The 21,217-nt window shown below is 41.8% G+C and overlaps 1 protein-coding gene across 1 annotated transcript in view; it reads left to right on the top strand.

The window, feature by feature from the left end:
• Positions 1 to 19,373, top strand: part of Syx16 (syntaxin 16) — a 31,671-nt gene extending 12,298 nt beyond the window's left edge. Inside the window, exons 5-6 of the mRNA XM_080282751.1 lie at positions 15,295 to 15,439; positions 18,931 to 19,373. Coding sequence (XP_080138877.1) covers positions 15,295 to 15,439; positions 18,931 to 19,119 — 334 coding nt within the window. The 3' untranslated portion in view covers positions 19,120 to 19,373. The remainder of the gene's footprint in view (positions 1 to 15,294; positions 15,440 to 18,930) is intronic.
• Positions 19,374 to 21,217: the final 1,844 nt, after the last annotated feature.

Here is a 21,217-nt window from a genome sequence, read left to right as displayed (position 1 = left end):
GTCAGGATGCCTTGACAGACTTCTCTTTTGCATAAATATTTATTCTGAGTACAAAAAAATGTATCTGCATTGTAAATCAATATTTATTACAAAACAAAAGTCCGTCAAGGCAAGTTGTTATGCTAACTTAAAACAGACTTTTCTGCAACATAAAAGTCTGTCAGCACACCTTGACAGACTTTTATGTTGCATAAATATTTATTTTGAGTACAAAAATATGTATCTGCATTGTAAATCGATATTTATACAAAACAAAAGTCTGTCAAGGCGAGTTGTTAGGCTAGAGGCAAAACATTTATGCTAACTTAAGATATTTTTGCTCTGAATCCTGATTTTCTATTAATAATTAAATTGAGCACAAACTTTTGACTGAATTTCAAATAATTTGGTGTCCAGACTTATATAGTGATAAAGGTTAATATATTTTCCAATTAAAATTGCCGATTTGTTCCAAGATTGTGTATTTTTATCTCAGTCAGCTGATTAGTGGTTGGCTGACCTTCTGGTGTTCCATTCTTTGTTCATTTCCCTCAGTTTTCTGATCTTCTATCATACCCTCCACATTCTCATCAACAACTGTCTAAACAAAATTCTTAGGACTGTAGCTAGCAAAATACAGCTATTGTGTCCATTATTATTATTGTGTCAGAGTTATTATTGTATGTACTGTGTATGTTAGTTATGTTGGTATCGGTAGCCTACATTCCAAAATGCTCAAGAATATCAGAATAATTGCCGGACAATAGTGGAGAATTCGGACAAAGTATGGTAATAGTCCAAGTAATGGTATGTGGGGCCGAACTTTTGCGATTCCTGGACTGGTCTCCCCCCCCCTTTAGTCCGGCAAATTGAGGGTCAAGTGTATTTTGTATATATATATATATATATATATATATATATATATATATATATATATACATATATATATATATATATATATATATATATATATACATATACAGTATATATATATATATATATATACAGTACATATACATATATATATATATATATATATATATATATATATATATATACATATATATATATATATATATATATATATATATATATATATACATACATATATATATATATATATATATATATATATATATATATACAGTGCTCGTCAAAAGTATTCAGCGTTGTCCGCCGGGCGCGCAATACTTATGGCCCAAAAAGAATCACCCATTTTTGGGGGTAAGAATTGAGCCATAAGTTTGAGCTCTGAGCATGACGTCACGGTAGCTTGAGGCCTTCCGACGCGCTGGTTGGTTCCCGCCTCAGTCACCCACGGGCTGCCTGAGAGAAAGGAACTCCGCCGAGTGTCCCTCTCAAATTGCGTCATTTTTTACTGAGTGTCCCGCAGTGTTTTGGCCTTCAAAACTTTGTTATGGCACTTACCCGTGAACTATCGAGTGAAATCATATCCCAGATCATTGCTCTAAAGGAGGCAGGCCACCAGACAAAGGAAATTAGTGAATTGGTTGGTGTGGCATGATCGACAGTGCGTCGTTGGTGTCCGCGGTTTCGGGAGGAAAACAGTGGTGAAGTTCCCACAAAGAAACCGAGGTCTGGTAGGCCTAGGAAAACTTCCCCAAGGTCTGTTAATGTTTTAAAACGTCCAGTGGAGTTTAATCCTTGTGTGAGTGCAAGGAAAATTAAGGAGAGCAACCCGGAAGTGTTTGGTGAGGTGTCTGTTAGAACAGTGTTTCGTAGGGTCCATGAACTTGGTTACACAAGTCACAGGCCCGTGAAAAAGCCTCTTCTCTCTAGCAGCCAGCGACTTCGTAGGCTTGCCTTTGCTAACAAATACCTTAATTGGGGTGAGAAGCAATGGTTGTCAGTGTTGTGGTCTGATGAGGCAACGTTTAGTGTCACCTGTAACAGAGAAGCATGTGTGTACCGACGCAAAGGTAGTGACCCACTTGACCCACGGTATGTAGAAAGCACAGTTAAACATCCTGATTCACTCATGGTATGGGGTTGTTTCTCAGGGAAGGGTTTGGGGAAGCTTGTTGTACTTCCCAAGAACCTCAGAGTGAATCAGGATGTTTACCTGGAGCTTGTGTGTGATCATTTACCAGACTCCTTCGAGCTAACAGGTGCACGAGTGTTTCAGCAGGACGGTGCACCTGCTCACAAGGCCAAATCGGTCACCAATTGGCTTCGTGACTGCGAGGTATCATTCATGACAGACTGGCCAGGAAATAGCCCAGACCTCAACCCGATTGAAAACCTCTTGTACCTCATAAAGAAGAGTCTCCAAGGGAAGGACGTGAGCTCTCTGCCTAAGCTGGAAGCCGCCATTCGTGACTCCTGGGACAAAATACCCCTCCAGCACCTCAGGAGCCTCGCCCTTTCACTTCCAAGACGTCTCAGGTCTGTGAAGAAACGTAAAGGCTACCCTACGAAGCACTAAAGGTAAATAAAATGCATTATTTATATGTTTTTTCAATGTTGAAAGGTTTGTTTCTCAGGAGGGACGCAGGGCGCTCCATACTTCTGACGAGCACTGTATATATATATACATACTGTATATATATACTGTATATATTCACTCTCATCTTAGATGTCGAGACCAGCTGCCTAGCCCCGGGCTCCTACGCTCCTCATAGGGCAATGTAGGATTGGATTATGGATGGATGGATGGATATACAGTATATATATATATATATATATATATATATATATATACAGTAATCTCTTATTTATCCAGACATAATAGAGCCAAAGGCATGTCCGGGTAGTCGCAACATCCAGATAATGAACACGGTTCCCCTACCATACCCAGACCCTACCCATACCTACCTCCAGTCTATACCTAACCTATTTGTACAGTACCCATGCTTAATTTGGCAGTGTTTTCTGGTTATTCAGGCATATTTAGACATCAAAACACACACAGGCATATCAAAAATACTGGTAAACACCAAGAAAACCATGCAGGAAAACCACTGAAAACCAAAAAACACCCTACCAATGCACTATGTGCAGTACCCCTCCTTATTTTGGTAGTGTTTTCTGGTCATTCTGGCATATTTTGACATCAAAACATACATAGGCTGATCAAAAAAAAAAAAAAAATAAAAAAAAAAAATAAACACCAAAAAACACCCTACCTAAACACTACTGTATGTACAGCACCCCTCCTTATTTTGGCACTGTTTTCCAGTCATTCTGGCATACTTTGACATCAGAACATACACGGGCTTATCCAAAATAATTTTCGACACCAAGAAAACCATGGGGGAAAAAAAAAAAAAAAAAAAAAAACTACCTAAACACTACTTTATGTACAGTAACCCTCCTATTTTTGGCACTGTTTTTGGGTCATTCTGACATACTGTGATCTCAAAACACACATAGGAATATCCTAAATAAATTTTAACACCAAGGAAACTATGAAAGAAATCTCAAGTTACTTGCTGAAAAACATTCGGTTGGGGTACATACCACCCAGTGCACCGCCGCCAGGCTATGTAACTGGCCACCTCCAGCAGGTGTATAGTTGTCCCACATGGTCTAGTGGCAAACAGTAGCGCCTAACAAAGGTCTAGAAACTCCTCCTTGTCATCCTCAACCTGCTGGAGCTGGGCGATGACTGGTGACGTGTGGTGCGGTGTTGGTGGCCTACCCACCTCAAGAGACTCCAAAGACAGGCGCAAACTTACATCCAACGGAGACTCGGCGGCTGTCAATGTGCTTGGTTGCAGGTCTGAAGGTGAAGGCAGGAAACGAGCTGGTGGTGGTGGTGGTGAGAATGGGCTGGCTCTCGTGGGGGTTGCAGACTTGAAGAATGAGTCGATCCTGGTCTGACGATTGTGCCAGTGGATGACTGCGTCCCAGACTCCCCGCAGCTCCATTGCCAGGCGGAGCTGCACCAACCCCCTGTCACAGTGTGGGTGCTTGGCATACTCCAGCACCGCCTCCAGGTAATCACGGAGGACACTGAGACAAGGGATTGAAGGAGTTGTGGAAGGCTGCGAGTCAGGGTCCTCATCCTTGTCGGTCCCTCCGTCCTCTTCTGTGCCCAAAGAGGCAGCAGCAGCTATCTCCTCATCAGACATGGTCTGGTAACCAGGATCACTGCAGTCATCGTCCAGCAAGTCCTGCACGTCATTGACGTCCACCTGCTTCCATGCTGTTCTGAGGCGACTGTGGAAATCATCCATGTCAAACCCCTCAAGTCGTGCTGGGCACTGATTCCCCGCAGAAGACAAGACCAACCACTTTCGAGGGTTTTGACAAAGACTTCCTGCCACACAATTGCCTAGTTGAACACTGCAGACTTAGGTCATAACACTGAAAATTCTTTAAGGTCTTCTCCCCACGTGTGTCCTCGACAGCATCCTCGACTTCCAGCACCACCATCATCTCGTTCAGGAGCCACCATCAGTACAATCCCTTTGCAGCCACAATAACACCCTGGTCCATTGGTTGAATCAGAGCAGTCATAATAGGTGGCAGAAACATGCACCTAATCCGCCTGTCAAAATCAACTAAATCCTTCTCAGACGGATGCGTGGGGATTGTCCAGGAGCAATGGTGCCTTCACCTGGTTGCAAGTGATTCCAAGGGCCTCTGTTTGATAACGGATAACCTCCTTGATGAAATGTCTGTGGAACCAGTCTCTGAATATCTTAGTGGTAAACCAGGCCTTCACAGAATAGTACCACACAACCATGGAGACAATGTGGTTGTTTTGCGCACCCAACGACAACGGGTTAGAGGTGGTGCTTCCCATTAGCACTGGCACAGCACAAAACAGAGACACATAGTTTGGACAACTTCTGACCAAGCACAGACTTCTTTTCCTCAGCCAAGATGTTGGTGGGTAAGGAGTGATAGAACAGACCAGTTTTGTCAGTGTTATAGACTTGACCAAAGGCAAGGCCCACGTCCTTGATCAGGTGCTGCACTTTCTGGCAAAATGGGTCTGTTTCCTCCGCTGCTGCATCAAGGCCTTACCATGTGCTTTACAGCCAGTAAGTCCATGGTGAAGCTTAAGGCAAAAGAGCCATCCCTCGGACGCCTTGAAGTCCTGCACATCGTGCAGGCGTGCAGACTTCTCAGCAGCAGCTTTCACCTCAGTCCCATGCACTAGCACCCCGACACCATGTTGCTGACGAAACCACATCATTGTAGACCAGTTGATAATAGTGTGCTGGGCCAGGGCCACTACCTTCCTCTCGCTGCAATGTGTGCTTTTGGCAAAGTCCTGTCTGTACTGCATATGCTTGTTGCATGACTTATTGATATTGAACAGGCTAGATCATATTCGCAAAGAATTCATTCTGTGTTCCAGCCCGCGTCAGCCTTGCCCAATATCTCACATTACTTCTCCAGACTCAAAACCTTCCTCTTCTGCGTCTCAGGTGGTGGTGGGGCCATCACCACACATACAAGAATACAGTAGAGCAGGGCCACAACCTGAAGAAGGTAGGGAACCACCACAAACGCAACTGCAATCACAGCCATCGTTGTAAGCACTACCACTCATGAGGGGCAGAAAGGCAGGAACTGAGGTGCAGCCTTCTGTTTACCAGCAAGCAGTACAACACTGCCGTATCGCACCAATGATTCCTTTCGAGCACAGAGAACGCAGCACGCTGCACACTGACATCTACATATGAGGTTCGCTTCTGTTTGCCCAGGCAAGGGTTAGTGCGTGACGGCAACAGCGGATGACCAGTAGATCACCACCTCAGGCAGTGTATGACTAATGCAGTCTCCCAGGCGACTCTGACCACTTGGAAGGGAAGCGGAGAGGCGCGTGTGATGGAAGGTTTCCGCACCAATCCCAGAGGCCAGGGGACTCCTGTCATTCAGTGTAGAGGCGGACGGGTGGTTTTACCGAATTTACTCATTGCTTGTGGTCTGTGTTACACACACAGTGGCTACCAGTACCTCTCAGCCAGGAACAATGCTTGTCTCCATTAAAAAATAACCGTAGCTTTTTCTCAAAGATATGCTCAATGTGTTTCCCAGGCAAAATTACACAGGTTATCTTTACCTAGCCTAACCAAACCTAACCTATCCCATTAGGGCTGCTTGGCTAAGGTGGCTGACTGTGGTATTGAAATGAAGACCCATACCATATGGAAGTGTACAGTATTGTGCTGTACATACACACATACAGTACTGTACAGTACTATCATATGCATTGGTACAGAAGTTACTGTTCTGATATTGTAATCATATCGTGGGAAGGAATCTCTCTCTCTTTGTGTGTGTGGTGTGTCTCCCAGTGGCTGTGCAACTTTTGACCTCAGGTAGAAAGGAGGACAGGCACTGTCATCGAACATGTACAGTCACTACTTGTTTTACGTTGATTCGGTAAACAATAATTCGCTACAACAATAACAGAAAAGTTCCACTCCAAAATCCGATTCCCGATGAATTTCCTGCTATAACGATATTGCTCTCGGAAAATTCATACGAAGCATTAGGCACACACAAGGCGACAGTCACTTGTCTCAGGCAAGATGGTGGCCCCAGCGTGCAGAGCATTGTTTTGGTTCAGTTGTGGTCCCACCATCCCTTCAAAGCCCTATCTTTTCCACTCGTTCACATGTGCCCCCCCGCCCCCCCCCCACTGTCGTCACCTCTCAACCAAGCATCATGCTACAGTAGGCCTAAACATTGTGTAGCACCAGGCCAACGTTACGCAAGTGTGATTGTTATGTTGTTGCAACGATTTACTGTACGTGTAACGCCACCTGTATTGGTGTGATAGTGTTTGTTTTGGTTATGGAGACGACTTGGACTGACACAGGAAGTGATTAAGGTGGGTTGTCATTTTTATTTCAGTCTTGGGTAGGTGACTTTGGGAAGATGAGTTGACGTAACCTCCCTTTTATAAAGTGTTTCAATCTCCCGATTTACGATAAAATCGTTATACTGTATGTTAAGGTATGACTTGACGTAACCCCATCGTATAACGAGTAGTGACTGTACCCATGGCTTGTGGTCTGTGTTACATATGCAGTGGCCACTGGTAGGCCTAAACCAGGAACCAAGCTCGCCTCGTTGTTTCAAAAATAACCATAGGATTTGCGCGAAGACATGCTCAATGTTTTTCCCAGGCAAAATTACTTAGGTTATCTTAACCTGACTGTACCAAACCTAACCAGTCGGACTGCTTGGTTAAGGTGGCTGACTCGTTTCGTTCATTTAGTTTCATTTTTGAAGGCTCCAACATGCTTGCATGTGTCTGACTTGGTCACCTAGTGGAGGCTGTCCATGCTGCACAGTCTGTTGCAGCCTCCCTGTTCAGTCCCTGAGGTCACACTTAATGACCTCGTCCCATGTCTTTCTCAGTCTACTCCTCATAACCCCACCCCCAGTATTAACACTTCTCACCTTCCGCACCCAATTATCATAACCCATCCTCTCCACATGCCCAAACCATCTCAATCTACCTCTCCTCATCACAACACCAATACACTCCAGTCCCATCCTACCTCTCAACCCAGCTCCCCCAGGCCTTGCACGCAGGGACGCACTACACATCCACCTAATCATTGTCATTTCTGTACGTCTGAGCCTGCAAATATCCTCCTCCTTTACTGCCCAGGTCTCACTATCATACAGCATTACACTCCTAACACATGCTGCATACAAAGACCCCTTAGCACGTAGGGAGAGTCCTCTCATTGTCAGGAGAGGCAACAGCTCCCTGAACTTCTTCCAACCACTTCTCACCCTAGCCACAGAGCTAGCTCCAGCCCCACCTCCAGCACATAACATGTCTCCCAAATAAAAAAACTCTTCCACACACTCAAGAGATTCACCAGCAAGTTCAATCCTTTCACGTCTGACAATCTCCACCTGCTCTGCCTGACACGCCATACACATAAAATCAGCATTATCTTGCAGTCTGCCTCTGATACCATTACATCTCTTGTGCACCCATTTATCACAAACACCACACAAGATGGAATTACTTCCCACGCCCTTGTGGCAAACTGCATATGGCCACTCTCCCTCGTCTTTGACAGTACTGCCACCAACCCTAGATATCATCACTTTTTTTTTTATCTACATTTACCCTTAAGCCCTTGTGCTCCATACCATCTCTCCACTTCCTAAACCTTTCCTCCACCTCCTTTTTGTTCACTGCAATCAACACCAAATCATCAGCATACAACATCTCCCACGGGAGTCTGTTTCTGAAGTCACATGAGAGGGCTTCAAGTACCATGACAAACAACATGGGACTCAAAACTGACCCCTGATGCACACCAACGTTCATGGAAAACTTATCGCTCAAATCTCCATTCACTCTTACCTGGGTGCGAACACCCACATACATAGCCATAACCACCCTAACCAGCCACTCCTCCAAGCCAAGCTTTCTCATTGCCCACTTCACCACCTCTCTAGGGACTCTGTCAGAGGCCTTTTCCAAATCAACAAGAACAAAATACAGATCCCTCTTTTAAAATCAACAAGAACAAAATACAGATCCCTCTTTTACCAATATATTTTTCCTGAAGCTGTCGAACAATGAATATGGCAACAGTGGTCCCCCTACCTGGCATAAACCCGAACTGCATCTCATCAATATTCACTCTTTCTCTAATCATACCTTCTAGAACTCTCTCCATTACCTTCATTATTTGATGTAAAAGCTTTATACCTCTGTGATTTCCTCTTTCCAGGGTATCACGCTTCCCTTTATACACATTTACAACTACACTCTTCAGCCAATAATCTGGGACAACACACTTATAAATAAACATGTTTATCACGTCAGTGACTAATCTCACCCTTATATCTCTTGAGGCATTCAACCTAGACACACCTGCTGCCTTCCCCACCTTCATCCTGCCTATTGCCTCACTCACAGTAGCAGCATCAATCAAAGGCCAAGGGCCAAACACTGGATCTGCTGGCCCCAGACCTTCCCTGTCCCAGTCAAACTCATCATTCAACAACCAGCTATAATGCTCTCTCCATGCCTCTTTAATATCCTCACTGTTCACCACTACCCTTCCTTCATCATTCTTCACACACTGCTCACCTATAATATCCCGATTTTCCCTTTTCATCTGATTCACCTCCGTAAATATCATATTTTTCCTTTCCCCAGGATTTAGGTTATCATTTATCAAGTAAAAGTCTCTATGACTCAGACTTCGCCCTGTATACCTCTCTTCTAGCCCTGTGCTTGGCAGCCAAGTATTCCTCCTTGGTACCACCCTTCTTCTATTCCCGGAAAAGCTTTCTTTTCTCCTTAACTGCAGCTTCTACACTCTCATCCCACCACCAAATTACATTATGTCTTGGTGGTCCTCTTGCCCAACCGCATATTACATCAGTAACTCTCAAGAGATTGTTCTTGAGGGCTCTGTACTGTTCATTAATGCCTCTGTCTGCGGCTCCCTGTTCAGCCACCACTCTCCTCATCTTGCTATAGAAGGTATCCCTTACTACTTGGTATTCCAGCTTCCATGTTTTCCTCCTTGGTACGTAAGTCCTCTTTTTCATCACTCGTTCTTTAAGCACCATATCGCAAATCAGTAGTTTATGCTGCTGCACATACTCCTCACTTCCTATAACTTTAACATCCCTCACTAACCTCCTATCAGCCCACCTAACCAGAAAATAATCTATCTGACTTGTATTACCCAAACTCTTACGTAATTAACATACTCTTGACTGTGGTATTGATACAAATACCCATACTGAATGGAAGTGTAGTGTACAGTATTGTACATACACACATACAGTACTGTACTGTGTACAGTACTATCATATGCCTTGGTACAGAAATTACTGTACAGTACTGATATTATAATCATATTCTGGGAAGGAATCTCTCCCTCCCTCCCTCCCTCCCTCTCTCTCTTTCCCCCCCCCTAGGAAGAAGGAACCAAAGGCCACGAGCCCACAATGCTGTTCCTTCCAAGAGAAAAACAAAATACAAGAGGGAGCCAAACTCCAAGATCCAGTCATTTCGAGATGCCTGGACACACTGTGTTTGAAAGACTGAAGATCATAGCTAGCAGGAAATACAGACAGCAGGAGACAGTTCCACAGTTGACCTGTTGCATAAATGAAGGACTGGGAGTAACGGTTAACTCTTGCATTGGAGAGTTGGACAGAAATGGGATAAGAGTTTGCTGCTGCACCCATTGTAGAAGTAGAGGGATGCAAGCAGACAGTTCAGAGGAGCAGTGACCATCGAAGTAGCGATAGAAAAAGAGATGGAACATTGCAGCGAAGAGACAAAGGTTGAAGGGAGCTAGTTAGAGAAGGAGAATTAATGAGACAAAAAGCCTTTGACTCCACCCTATTGAAAAGAGCTGTATGTTGGGAGCCTCCCCACACATGAGAGTTGTACTCTACACAGGGGTGGATAAAACCCACGTGTAAAGTCAACAACTGTGCAGGGGTAAAGAAGGAACGAAGTCAGCCTAGCACACCCAGTCTCTTGGAAGCAGATTTTACAACGGATATAATATGGTCTTTCCAAGAGAGATATATATGTGTGTGTGTGTGTGTGTGTGTCCTGGTGGCCGCACGACTTTCGACCTTTGGTAGAGAGGCAGATGGACACTGTCACTGAACTTGTACTCATGGCTTGTGGTCTCTGTTCGATGGGGGTGGCGGTTGGGCAAGTCTTAGCCTGGTGGCTGTGTGACTTTCAAAGTTTGGTGGAGAGGCGGACAGGCACTGTCGCCGAACATGTACTCGTGGCATGTAGTTTGTGTTACGATCTCAATGGCAGTTAGGAAAGAGTTAGCCAGGTGGTTGCGCAATACTAGACATTGGGTGGGGATGTGTACGGACGTTTGGATGCCACCTGCAGGTTACAGTCGTATTGCTCGGGTGCTGGAGGTTCATTGGGAGTGATCGGAAGAGCGCACGACTTGAACCATTCAGTACAGGAGTGGACGGACATTTTAGCTTTGGTTGTGGGTTACGGACTACTAACTGCACACGGCTTGAGCCCGGCGGCCACGTTACTAAATGTTTGCACATGTCGACTGGCCAGCCGAAGTTCTCAGGCACTTTTATGTCCGGATAATAGCAAGTAAATTCGGATAATTGTTTAATACAGCCATGGTCCAGTGTCCGGATACTGAACACGCCTGGATAATGAGCATCCAGATTATTGAGAGATCACTGTACTATTATATATACAGTCTATATATATATATATATATATATATATATATATATATATATATACACAGTATACACACACACACACATACTGTATATAGTAAAAGTCCTGTAATCCGAATGGCATGAGACCCAGGGTCTTTTAGACTATTGTTTTTTTGGACTGTTGGGAGGGATGTTAGTAAACATTAGAAATATAGTATGCACATGATCATTAACACTTTCCAGTTCAGTGATACTGTCTTCATGCATGAGAAAAAAAAAAAAAAAAAAAAGGATAAACATTTTTAGGCGCTTTTTCAACTTAAACTCATCACAGCTATTTTATTTTAAGCAGTATTATTTTCATTTTTCTTGCATCTTATTCTACAAAGCCTCAGCTTTCTCCATCCATCATCCATTCCTATGTCATCCCACAAGGAGTGTAGAAACCTGGGGCTAGGCAAGTTGGTCCTGACATTTAAGATGAGAGTGACCAGCCTCACTCATCCCTGAGTGGCACAATGTGAGCAATAAACTCCAACCACCCCTTGGATATAAACCTGGACAGGCACAGTCCGATTGGAGTGCCTTCATTACCCACTAAACCACCAGGTGCCATACTTTGGTTATATGGTTACCACTCAGCATAGTAAATGGTTTCCTGCTATATAGGAAAACATTTGGCATGTCACTTAGTGTACAGTCACCCATAGGCAGAAGGATGAGGAAAGAATGAGGGAAAGAAAGACAGAAGAGGGGGTGTAAAGTCACCCATAGGCAGAAGGAAGAGAAAACAATGAAGGAAAGGAAGACAAAAGAGGAAGGAAGGAAGAGAGGAAAGGGCAGACACCCAAAGCAGTACTACATTGAGTGAGTGGATGGTGAGTATCCCCACCTACCACAAAGATTTGGTCGTGACTTATCCCTTTAGGAAAACGCATTACCACCACTTTCAAATAAGTCGTATAATCTTGGAACAGGGACTGTCTCAGAGCTAGGATGGCTGATGTAGAATAATACTTCATCATTAAATTTCTGCCAAAAGAGAAACTGACACAAACAAAAGTGCGTGGCTCAAACTACTGTATATATCAAACATTTCAGGAAGCACGAAATAACCCAGCTTTGTAGCAGCTTCATTAAAAATGGCGAAAAGAAATATTTAAGTGTCAGGATTTTAAAATTCTGGCCTCATTTTTGGGGAAATAAAACAACAGAGCAATGTATTCTCCCCCGTTATATTTTTGTTACGAAGTTTTTTCAGTACTTCTGTAGTGTATGATGGTATTTTGCTACACAGGTTCTCGCATCAACAGAGAAAATCATGGTAATTTAACACGTACCTGAAGTGGACAACCAGTTAATGGTGGTGGCCTCTAGCAGTAGGCAGCTTCACAAGTCCCCCATTAAACTAAGATGTAACACTTGGAATGTAATAAATTATAAAGTAGTACTTGGAATATAAGAAACTAAAATGTAACCCTTTGAATAAACACAAAGTCACACCATGGTCAGAGTTCGATTTACCGGAAATTCCGCCTTGTGCAGGGTAGACTTACTGAGGTTTTACTATACAGGGAATCCCTGATATACGAAAATTCGAAGGAACGAAAGTGAAAAATATAGGACAAATTCCCTTATACAAAAAGCATATGCTTTGATGGTACAAAATGCACTATGAGAAAATGTTTCAAATTTGGCGCATGAACGACTGCAGCGCCACTGTCGTGTATGGTGAGGCAAGCAACTACCTCCGCTTCATCCCAGTCTTTTCCCACTCCCCGGCTGTGTAGTGCGTGCCTTCTGTACTCCGAGAATCTTTCGCATCTTTCTTATATTGCATCCTGCCACCCAAATGTCCATCACCTTCATCATCATCATCCGTGGAGCCTCTCCAGAAGCAACACCGGACCCTGACGCTGGAGCGCAAGTTTAAAGTTCATTTACCATTTATTAACATTTCTGCTGTAGCTTTAAGAGCTTACAACCAGCTTAGTACAGTACAGAGTAGTTAGTTGACAGTTTTTTGGGGGGCTCCTGGAATGCATCTCCTCATTTTCTTAGGTTTCTTATGGGGAAAAGTGCTTCAATATACGAAAAATCGATATACGAAAGATTTTAAAGGTACCTAACCTTTTCGTCTATCGGGGACTCCCTATACACTCAACTCCCTGCTATCGCGCGTTCAGCTATGACGTTTATCTGCTATCACGCACACATCAAGTGCACAACCATACATGCTATCACGCACCCCAAGACCGCTATCACGCGTCGAGTTTGAAGACAGGCTAAGCGAAACTTATTCACACGGCACTTCATACGAGGTTTGCCAAAGATATGATGGTTAACCGGAACAGTATGGTGGTAAAATTGCCGACGATACCACGGGCATTTGGAATGCATCTGAACGGATTCCTGCCGAGGATACGAAGGGCAAAACAGTGTGAACAAAACCCATTCAACTTGAAAGAATATATTGTACTACAGCATTGAAGTTTAGCCTAACACTGAATACTTAGTAATACTGTATTTTAGAATAAATATCAATCGTTTTGAAACCCTTATAAAGAGTTAATATTTCCTGTGCCGAGAAAATTGTAATGTCGATAAAGTAATCACGTGTTTACAACTGAGACAGGGGTCTGGCAACAGTATGAGGAATGTGTGTGATAGCGTGCAAGTTTTGTTCCACTTAAATCTTCCTCGGCCATTCCTGATATGATGTACCGTGTGATACCCCCTTTAGCTGTGGACACTAAGAAATCATGGAGACAGCTAAAGAGATCTGGCGGCAATTAAGCCACTCCCAAGCCTCGGAACCCATCAAACCACCCAAGCTTTAATCCTTATAAAAGTTTGATGGACTTTTATGTTGTTTATTTATTCATTATACTGTTATTATTAATATAATAATGCTTTATTTCATGTTGGAGAAGAGATTGGCAGAAAATCGCAGGCAGAAAGTGGTTAAAAGTTAGAAAAATGGGCCACCGAAAAACCAATTAGAAATTTTCCCATTGATTGTTCAGTTCAGCTATCGCGTATTCAGCTATCATGCGAGTTTGCTGTGACCAATTAGGTGCGATAGCAGGGGTTGAGAGTATATATATATATATATATATATATATATAATTCTTTCCTCTTTCTTCTGCCTACAGGTGACTTTACACTCCTTTATATTGTTCTTTCTTCTGCCTACAGTTGACATTACACTCCCTCTTGTTTGTTTCTTTCCTCCTCTTTATGCCTATTGGTGACTCTACACTGAGTGACAAGCCAAATGGTTTCTTGTACACCTGAAAACCATTTACTGTAGGAGGTGGTAACCATATAACCAACTTAAGGTGCCTGGTGGTTTAGTGGATAATTAGGGCGCATCAGTCAGATTAAGCCTATGTAGGTTTATATTCAAGGAGTGATTGAGGTTTATTGCTCACGTAATGCCACTCAAGGATGGGTGAGGCTGGCCATTCTCATCTTAAATGTTTGGACCAACTTGCCCAGCCCTGGACTCCAATGCTTCTCATGGGGCAACACAGGATTAGATGATGTAGATGTAGATGTAAATGTTCTTTTATATATTTACAAGACTGTGCAAAATACAGTGAAAAAGCGCTGGATTTCCCATTTGAACATTAATACCAAAGTAACATATGTCAGTATGAACATTTTCCCAAGACTGAAATTTAGCATTTTTTGTTATCCAATGGGGGTCCACTGATATTCATATAGGTGTGATCCATTGGTTGTGTTGTCCACCCTTAACATATAATTACTATAAGAGGTGTCTTAGTTTGTTTTTCAATAATTACATAAGTTTACCAAAAAAAAGTAAAAATTATTGGGTAGTGTTAGTTTCACTATGTAGTATTATCAGTATACCTTAATGAAAATACCTTGTACCAAATAAAGAGAAGACTTAAGAGGTTTAATGGTCTAAAACACTAATCCAGGTGAAGGTCAGGTGGTGTACACATTGACAGAAGGCTTTTCAACTATAGTACTGCCAAAGGTATAAACCTGTGCTAGTCACCTACTCAAAAATGTGAGCTGTGGTAGCCTGAATTGTTTTATTTGGCTAGCTTATGCATTTAACCAGAATATGGCAAAAGTGTAACTTGCAAAGAATCATTCAGAAATCACAAGCTGGGCAATTATTGTCTTAAATTGCAGAGCGTGGACCCAGGAACAGCTGATCTTCTTGGCAGACAATACAGCTCAAGTAGAAGAAAGAGACCGGGCAGTACAGCACATACTGCAATCTACTCTTCATCTTAACCAGCTCTTCAAGGATGTTGCACATCTTGTGGCTGAACAGGTTAGGATAGGTTGGGAGAAGTGAATTACGATTACTTACAGTAGGATCTGCATATTCATAGTTTAACTCGTTTGTGCATCATCGGTGATATCCCCAAAAGTCTCCTCTTCAAGTAAATCATAATCATACAGAATTCATGGTGAAATCACGGAAAAAAAAGAGGTACAGTAGAACCTCTCTCATTCGGACTATTTGGGGGGAAGGGTTGTCCGAATTAGCAGATTGTCCGGACCATCAGGGTAATCTCCAGTTCATACCAAAAACTGTCTACATATGGTATGTTTGTTAATTATTAACATATGTGGCATATGTCAACCCTACGTAACTCCAAAAGATGAAAGGATACTAAAATAACCAAACTAATCATGTACAATAGTTTTGTATTGCATAATTTACAGGTAAGGCCATGACAAGAAACTAGCCTACATTATAAATTGTAGTAAGTGACTACGGCCCGTGTAGGCAAAAAAAAAATTAATTAATTAACTGTAATATTTTGAATAAAAATAAAACTTATGTAGGCAAAAAATACATTGTCATCTTTGGCATATTGATAACACCCATATGGGCAAGAAGCTAATATTTGATGTACAAGTAATGCACATTTAAGTACAAAAAATAACCTACAGTAATCACTAAACACTGCAGAATATTCTGACCCATTTTTGTGTAAGCAAACTCCTGTGGAGTTTAAAAAAAAAAAAAAAAAAAAAAAAGTGTAGTGTGGTGAGGAACTACGGGTAGCCACAGTCGCCCTGTGCCCACAATTGTCCTCAGCAGTTTATATAAATTATGATTGTACAGTACTAGTGTTCGAAGCCAGAGTTACCATCCATCATTGCTGCCTTTTGACATATCCATAGCAAGGAACTGTTAGGCAGTCATGAAAAAATAAAGCATTACGACATCCACTTGTGGTGTACTGTTGCTCACACGTTTCTGCAATTTGTTTTACATTCATGTTACTAGCAAGAAATACCGCATGCCCATCAAAATACAGTATGTTAAAATCTATTGAAACCAATATTTGTCACGTCGAGTAATCATCCCTAATGAAGTCTTGTGATGAAAAATTACAAAAAACTGTGCTGTGGTAGCATCGGGTGGCTGGTGGTGTAGTGTGGAGAGACTTTGGAGCATCCATGCGTTACACAAGGCCAAACATCTGTTGACTGCACTGACCCCTCCATAATTTATAAAATGACAACAGCACTGTACTCACATAAAATCGGGCAACAGATTACAATATGCGGTACAGGACCTGCGAAGACAACAAAATGAATAGTAAAATAACAGCCCTCAGTGCGTAATCTCAACTTGTCCCTCAACGTGGGGAGTGAGGTGCAGTTGACCTAAATTTATAATCATGATGCTATAAATAATAAGAAATAAAATAAATTACTCAGAAATAAACTGATATAGAAATTAATTGATTCTGGTTACTTACTAGTTATGTGTTAAGTGGAGGGTTGAGGCTCTGTAGAAGCAGACCGTGATGAAGGACGTGGGTTGAAGAAATTATCAATCTTCGTTTGTGTCTTCCTATTCCACTGCTCCTTAATTACTATATCTCGTAGAGTCCTCATATGCTCGTAGTAAGGTTTCATGTTGCTGTAGGGGCAGTGATCGAGGAATTTCACTAGCCAATCCATGTGTTCCCGGGCTTGTGACAATGGTAATTTTTCAGGGAGATCATCATCATCATCACTGTTATCATCAGGGCTATCAACATTATCAGCTCCTACAACACTGTCTGCAATTTCTTTATCTGTTAGGTTTTGGCATCCAGGATCATCACCATCTTCATCCAACCATTCGTCCACATCCACGAGGGTTAAGGTCTCTCCAGCAGCCAACAGAGTTTTATGATAATCCTGAGGCTGGAATCCTTCGAAGTCAAATTCAGCATCGTCTGAATACAGCAACTGTTTCCAAGCATTCGATAGAGTAGTGGTTTTCAATTCTCTGCAAGCCTTTGCCCAGTTAAATATCATGGACTTAAGGTTGTAATTTCTAAGATTTTCGAGTGTCCTCTTGCCCCTTGTGTCATCAAATCTGTCCTCACTCGATTCCAGCACCACCATTACTTCCTCCAAAAACTTTCTTTTGTAAAGTCTCTTACAGGCCACGATGATACCTTGGTCCATAGGTTGAATAAGAGAGGTTGTATTAGGTGGCAGAGCAAGACACCTAATTTTTCCATCTCTGCTACACAGTTTTTCAATGTTCGAGTGTGATGGGGCATTATCAAGAAGCAGTAATGCCTTAACATTTTCTGCGGGAATTTTAAGCACCTCTGTTTGATATTTTCTTACCTCAGGATCAAAATGATGGTAAAACCAGTCTGATGTTATCTCCCCAGTAAACCATGCATTTGCACTGCTGTAATAATGCACTGGGAGCTCATGCATGATATCTTTGATAGCTCGAGGTTGTTTTGATTTGCCAACAAGGACAGGCTTGAGCATGTGGCTGCCGTCGGCATTTGCGCATACGAGTGCTGATACTCTCTCCTTGCTTAATTTTCTCCCAGGGATTTTGGCTTGATTCACTGATGCCTAGGTATTTTCTGGCAAGGATCTCCAGAATATACCAGTTTCGTCTGCATTATAAACCTGACACAGACGTAAATCTGAACTATCAATGATGCCATTCAGTTTTTTTCGGAACGGTTCCACAGCTGCAGCATCAGCACTCAGGGACTCTCCACACACCTTCTTGTTCCGTATATTATGTCGTTTCCTAAATCTCCATAACCATCCACAGCTAGCTTTGAAATTGTTATGACCAAGATGTTTGGCGAGCCTTTCTGCTGCAGATTGGAGTTCAATTCCTCTCACTACCACTCCGCATGATCGCTGCTGTATGTACCATTTATAAACAGCCTCTTCTAGATTCTTGTCCAGTGGCATTTTTAGAGTTTTTCTTTTATTTTCACCACAGTCACTGTTTGTAACATCAAATTTTAAAGCAAACTGTCTAATTTTATCTTTGTTTTTCTTGATGTCCGACACAGTTTGTCTGCCGATACCAAACTCGTTCACGAGTTTTCCTGGTGGAACACCAGCCTCTAGTTTATCCAGTATTTTCACTTTATCTGCAATAATTAGTGTTACATGCTTCCTTTTAACACCTTTATTCATTGCAGAAACTACACTTGCATTAAGAGGCATGGTAAGGAGGATTAACTTTTGAAATACAGCGTAAAAATATAAATGGTTGGCGAACTAGTTGATGGAATGAATGCTAGCGTGTGTTTAAACAGGCGCCCATGTTGCGACCTAGCATGGTCCGAGACTAAACGAATGACGATCACTTTCCGCGCCGATACTGAAAATGACTTTAGAATTACTTTCAACATATTTTTGGAGCTTATTATTTTTAAATTTTGTCCGAATTAACAGATATCCGGATCAAAGGGGTCCGGACCAAAGAGGTTCTACTGTATGTGGATTTACAACCAGGCTTTTTCTTTATAATTATATTTTCAGGGAACTGTGTTGGACCGGATAGATTACAATGTAGAACATGCAGCAGTGAAAGTGGAAGAGGGAGCGCGGCAGCTGAGGAGGGCTGAACAATACCAGAGGAAGAACCGCAACATGAAGTGCATTCTTGGTCTTGCGGGGACCATTATTTTATTAATTATCATTCTGGTTATTGTTAAAACTGGTAGGTAATAAAATGTTGACTATAGAGAAAATGTTTGCAGGGTATTTCAGATTTGCAGCTGTAATTTGTTTTGAGAGGAGGAGAAGGATTTGTAGAGTAGTTGATAATAATTTTTTGTTTTATACAAGTGCTTACTTGCACTTAAAATATTAACTGTGTTCAGGTAAATACTATCAACTATATTGTCGTCAGCCATGTATCAGGGCGTCATAAGTTAGTTTAGAACTAGAGTTACGCTTTGTAAACTAATGTAAATAATGTACAGTCCTTTGAGTATGAAGAATATTTATTTACCTATATTTCTTGGAATAACTCATCTTAAAATAATATTAATAAAAAAAATAATAAATAAATAAAGTTCTTACACGTGGGAACTGTGGTGAATTGGTGAGCTAAATTAACATGACAAAATATATTCATTCATTCATTCATTGCCAGACGCCATGTATCCCAGACAGGGTGGCCAAGGGCTTAGAGTTAATTGTTTTACAGGGAGGGGCACTAAAATATATACTCTACTTTAAATACAATAAATACAGTAAGCCCTTGTTTTACATGAAGGCTGGATTTGTGGTGATGGTCCCAAGATGTAATCCCTATAAATTGGACAGCTGATATATGAATTTAAACCTTTCATGATGATGACCTGTGTTTAATTCTTGCTACCACTCAACATTAACATTAGGCTAAAGAGTTTAAACATCAGTGTGCCTTCGCTCAGAAAGGTCCTGCCCAAACTGAGTAGAACAAACTCTTCTGATTAGACAGGTCATCACTGTGAAGGAGTTGAAGAGGGGATGTGTTTGGTGTCAGAATAGGTTCAAGTACTTCTGGTGTTAATCTGTCTATCTATAGCCTGACGCCCTAATCCCGCAAAGGGTGGCTGCAGACAAAATGCCTCCAAGTTGCTCTGTCACCCAGCATTTGATTGCCCTCCCCCCAAATCACTCCCCCCTCCCTCATATACAGTAAACCTTCTATAATTCGGATTAACTGGGGGGAACCCATGTCGAATTATCCAAAAATCTGAATTACTGGAGCTCATGCTTGCCCCTATCCCCAAATCATACCCACGCTCACTAAACCATGGCTTTTTCACAAAAACATTGAACAGTACAGTATATTATTGCTTTATACTCAAACAATGCACAATACAATAAATAAAACAGTGTCAAACCTTGATAATGAAGTCTTGCAACACAGTAGTAGAGTGCAGTACACTTAACTGTATCGAAGGTACTGTACAGTTCTTCAAAATTACATGTATTACTACACTTATCACTACAAAAACTGTTCACATCCGCTTATCACTGGAACCGTGTTCAGATTTGTCTCGCTTAATTTGAATTTCTATCTGAATTAAATTTATTTGTCTGGTGGTCAAAAAAGATCCGAATTAACTGATTTCCGAATTATTTGGGTTCGAATAGAGAGGGTTTACTGTACCTCTCAACTCCATCCCTCCACATCCTCAGTCTCCCCCTCCCTCCAGTTCACCTACATACACCCTCTTAATCTTTCATTCTCCATTCTCTCCACATGTCCAAAAATACACTAATATGCAAATGTTGCTAAAAATAGACAAATGCGCTATGTAGGCTGAGAACTGGTGTAAGAAATGTCAGCAGATGACGGTCATTTGGGTGGCAAGGCATAAGGTGCAGGTGCTAGTGAGAGGCAGTCAGTGTAACAAGTAATCATGTATTGATACAGTACTATAGTTTGCCTGTCTTAACTTGGCCAAAATTTTTGTCACTTTGCAGCTAAAATGACAATTGTACAGACAGATGTTATGGCTGTACATACTTCCTAGAATTTCTTATCAAGATGGAGAGATGGCAATATTAGATCACATTGAACTGCATACAGTATGATGGCGTAAGACAGTTAGTCACATGATATGACAAAGTGAGTTGTTTTGATTTAGGATTACCATTAGTCTGGGAATTATAATATTGGGCACAGTACTGTCAAAACCAAAGTAATGTTGTTCTAGAATACTTGGTGGAGCCTACTGTACATACTGTACTGCGGTGAACAATACTGTTTTGCTATATTTCTTCCAACTCAAAGTTTTAATTTTTATTGTTATTGGTATTTGAAATT

The sequence above is a fragment of the Coenobita brevimanus genome, chromosome 94, assembly GCF_032717465.1.
Source record: "Coenobita brevimanus isolate Jiangsu-jjx chromosome 94, ASM3271746v2, whole genome shotgun sequence".
Classification (NCBI taxonomy): domain Eukaryota; kingdom Metazoa; phylum Arthropoda; class Malacostraca; order Decapoda; family Coenobitidae; genus Coenobita; species Coenobita brevimanus.
Note: the sequence above shows the minus strand (reverse complement) of the source record. Positions and strands in the feature narration are given on the sequence as shown.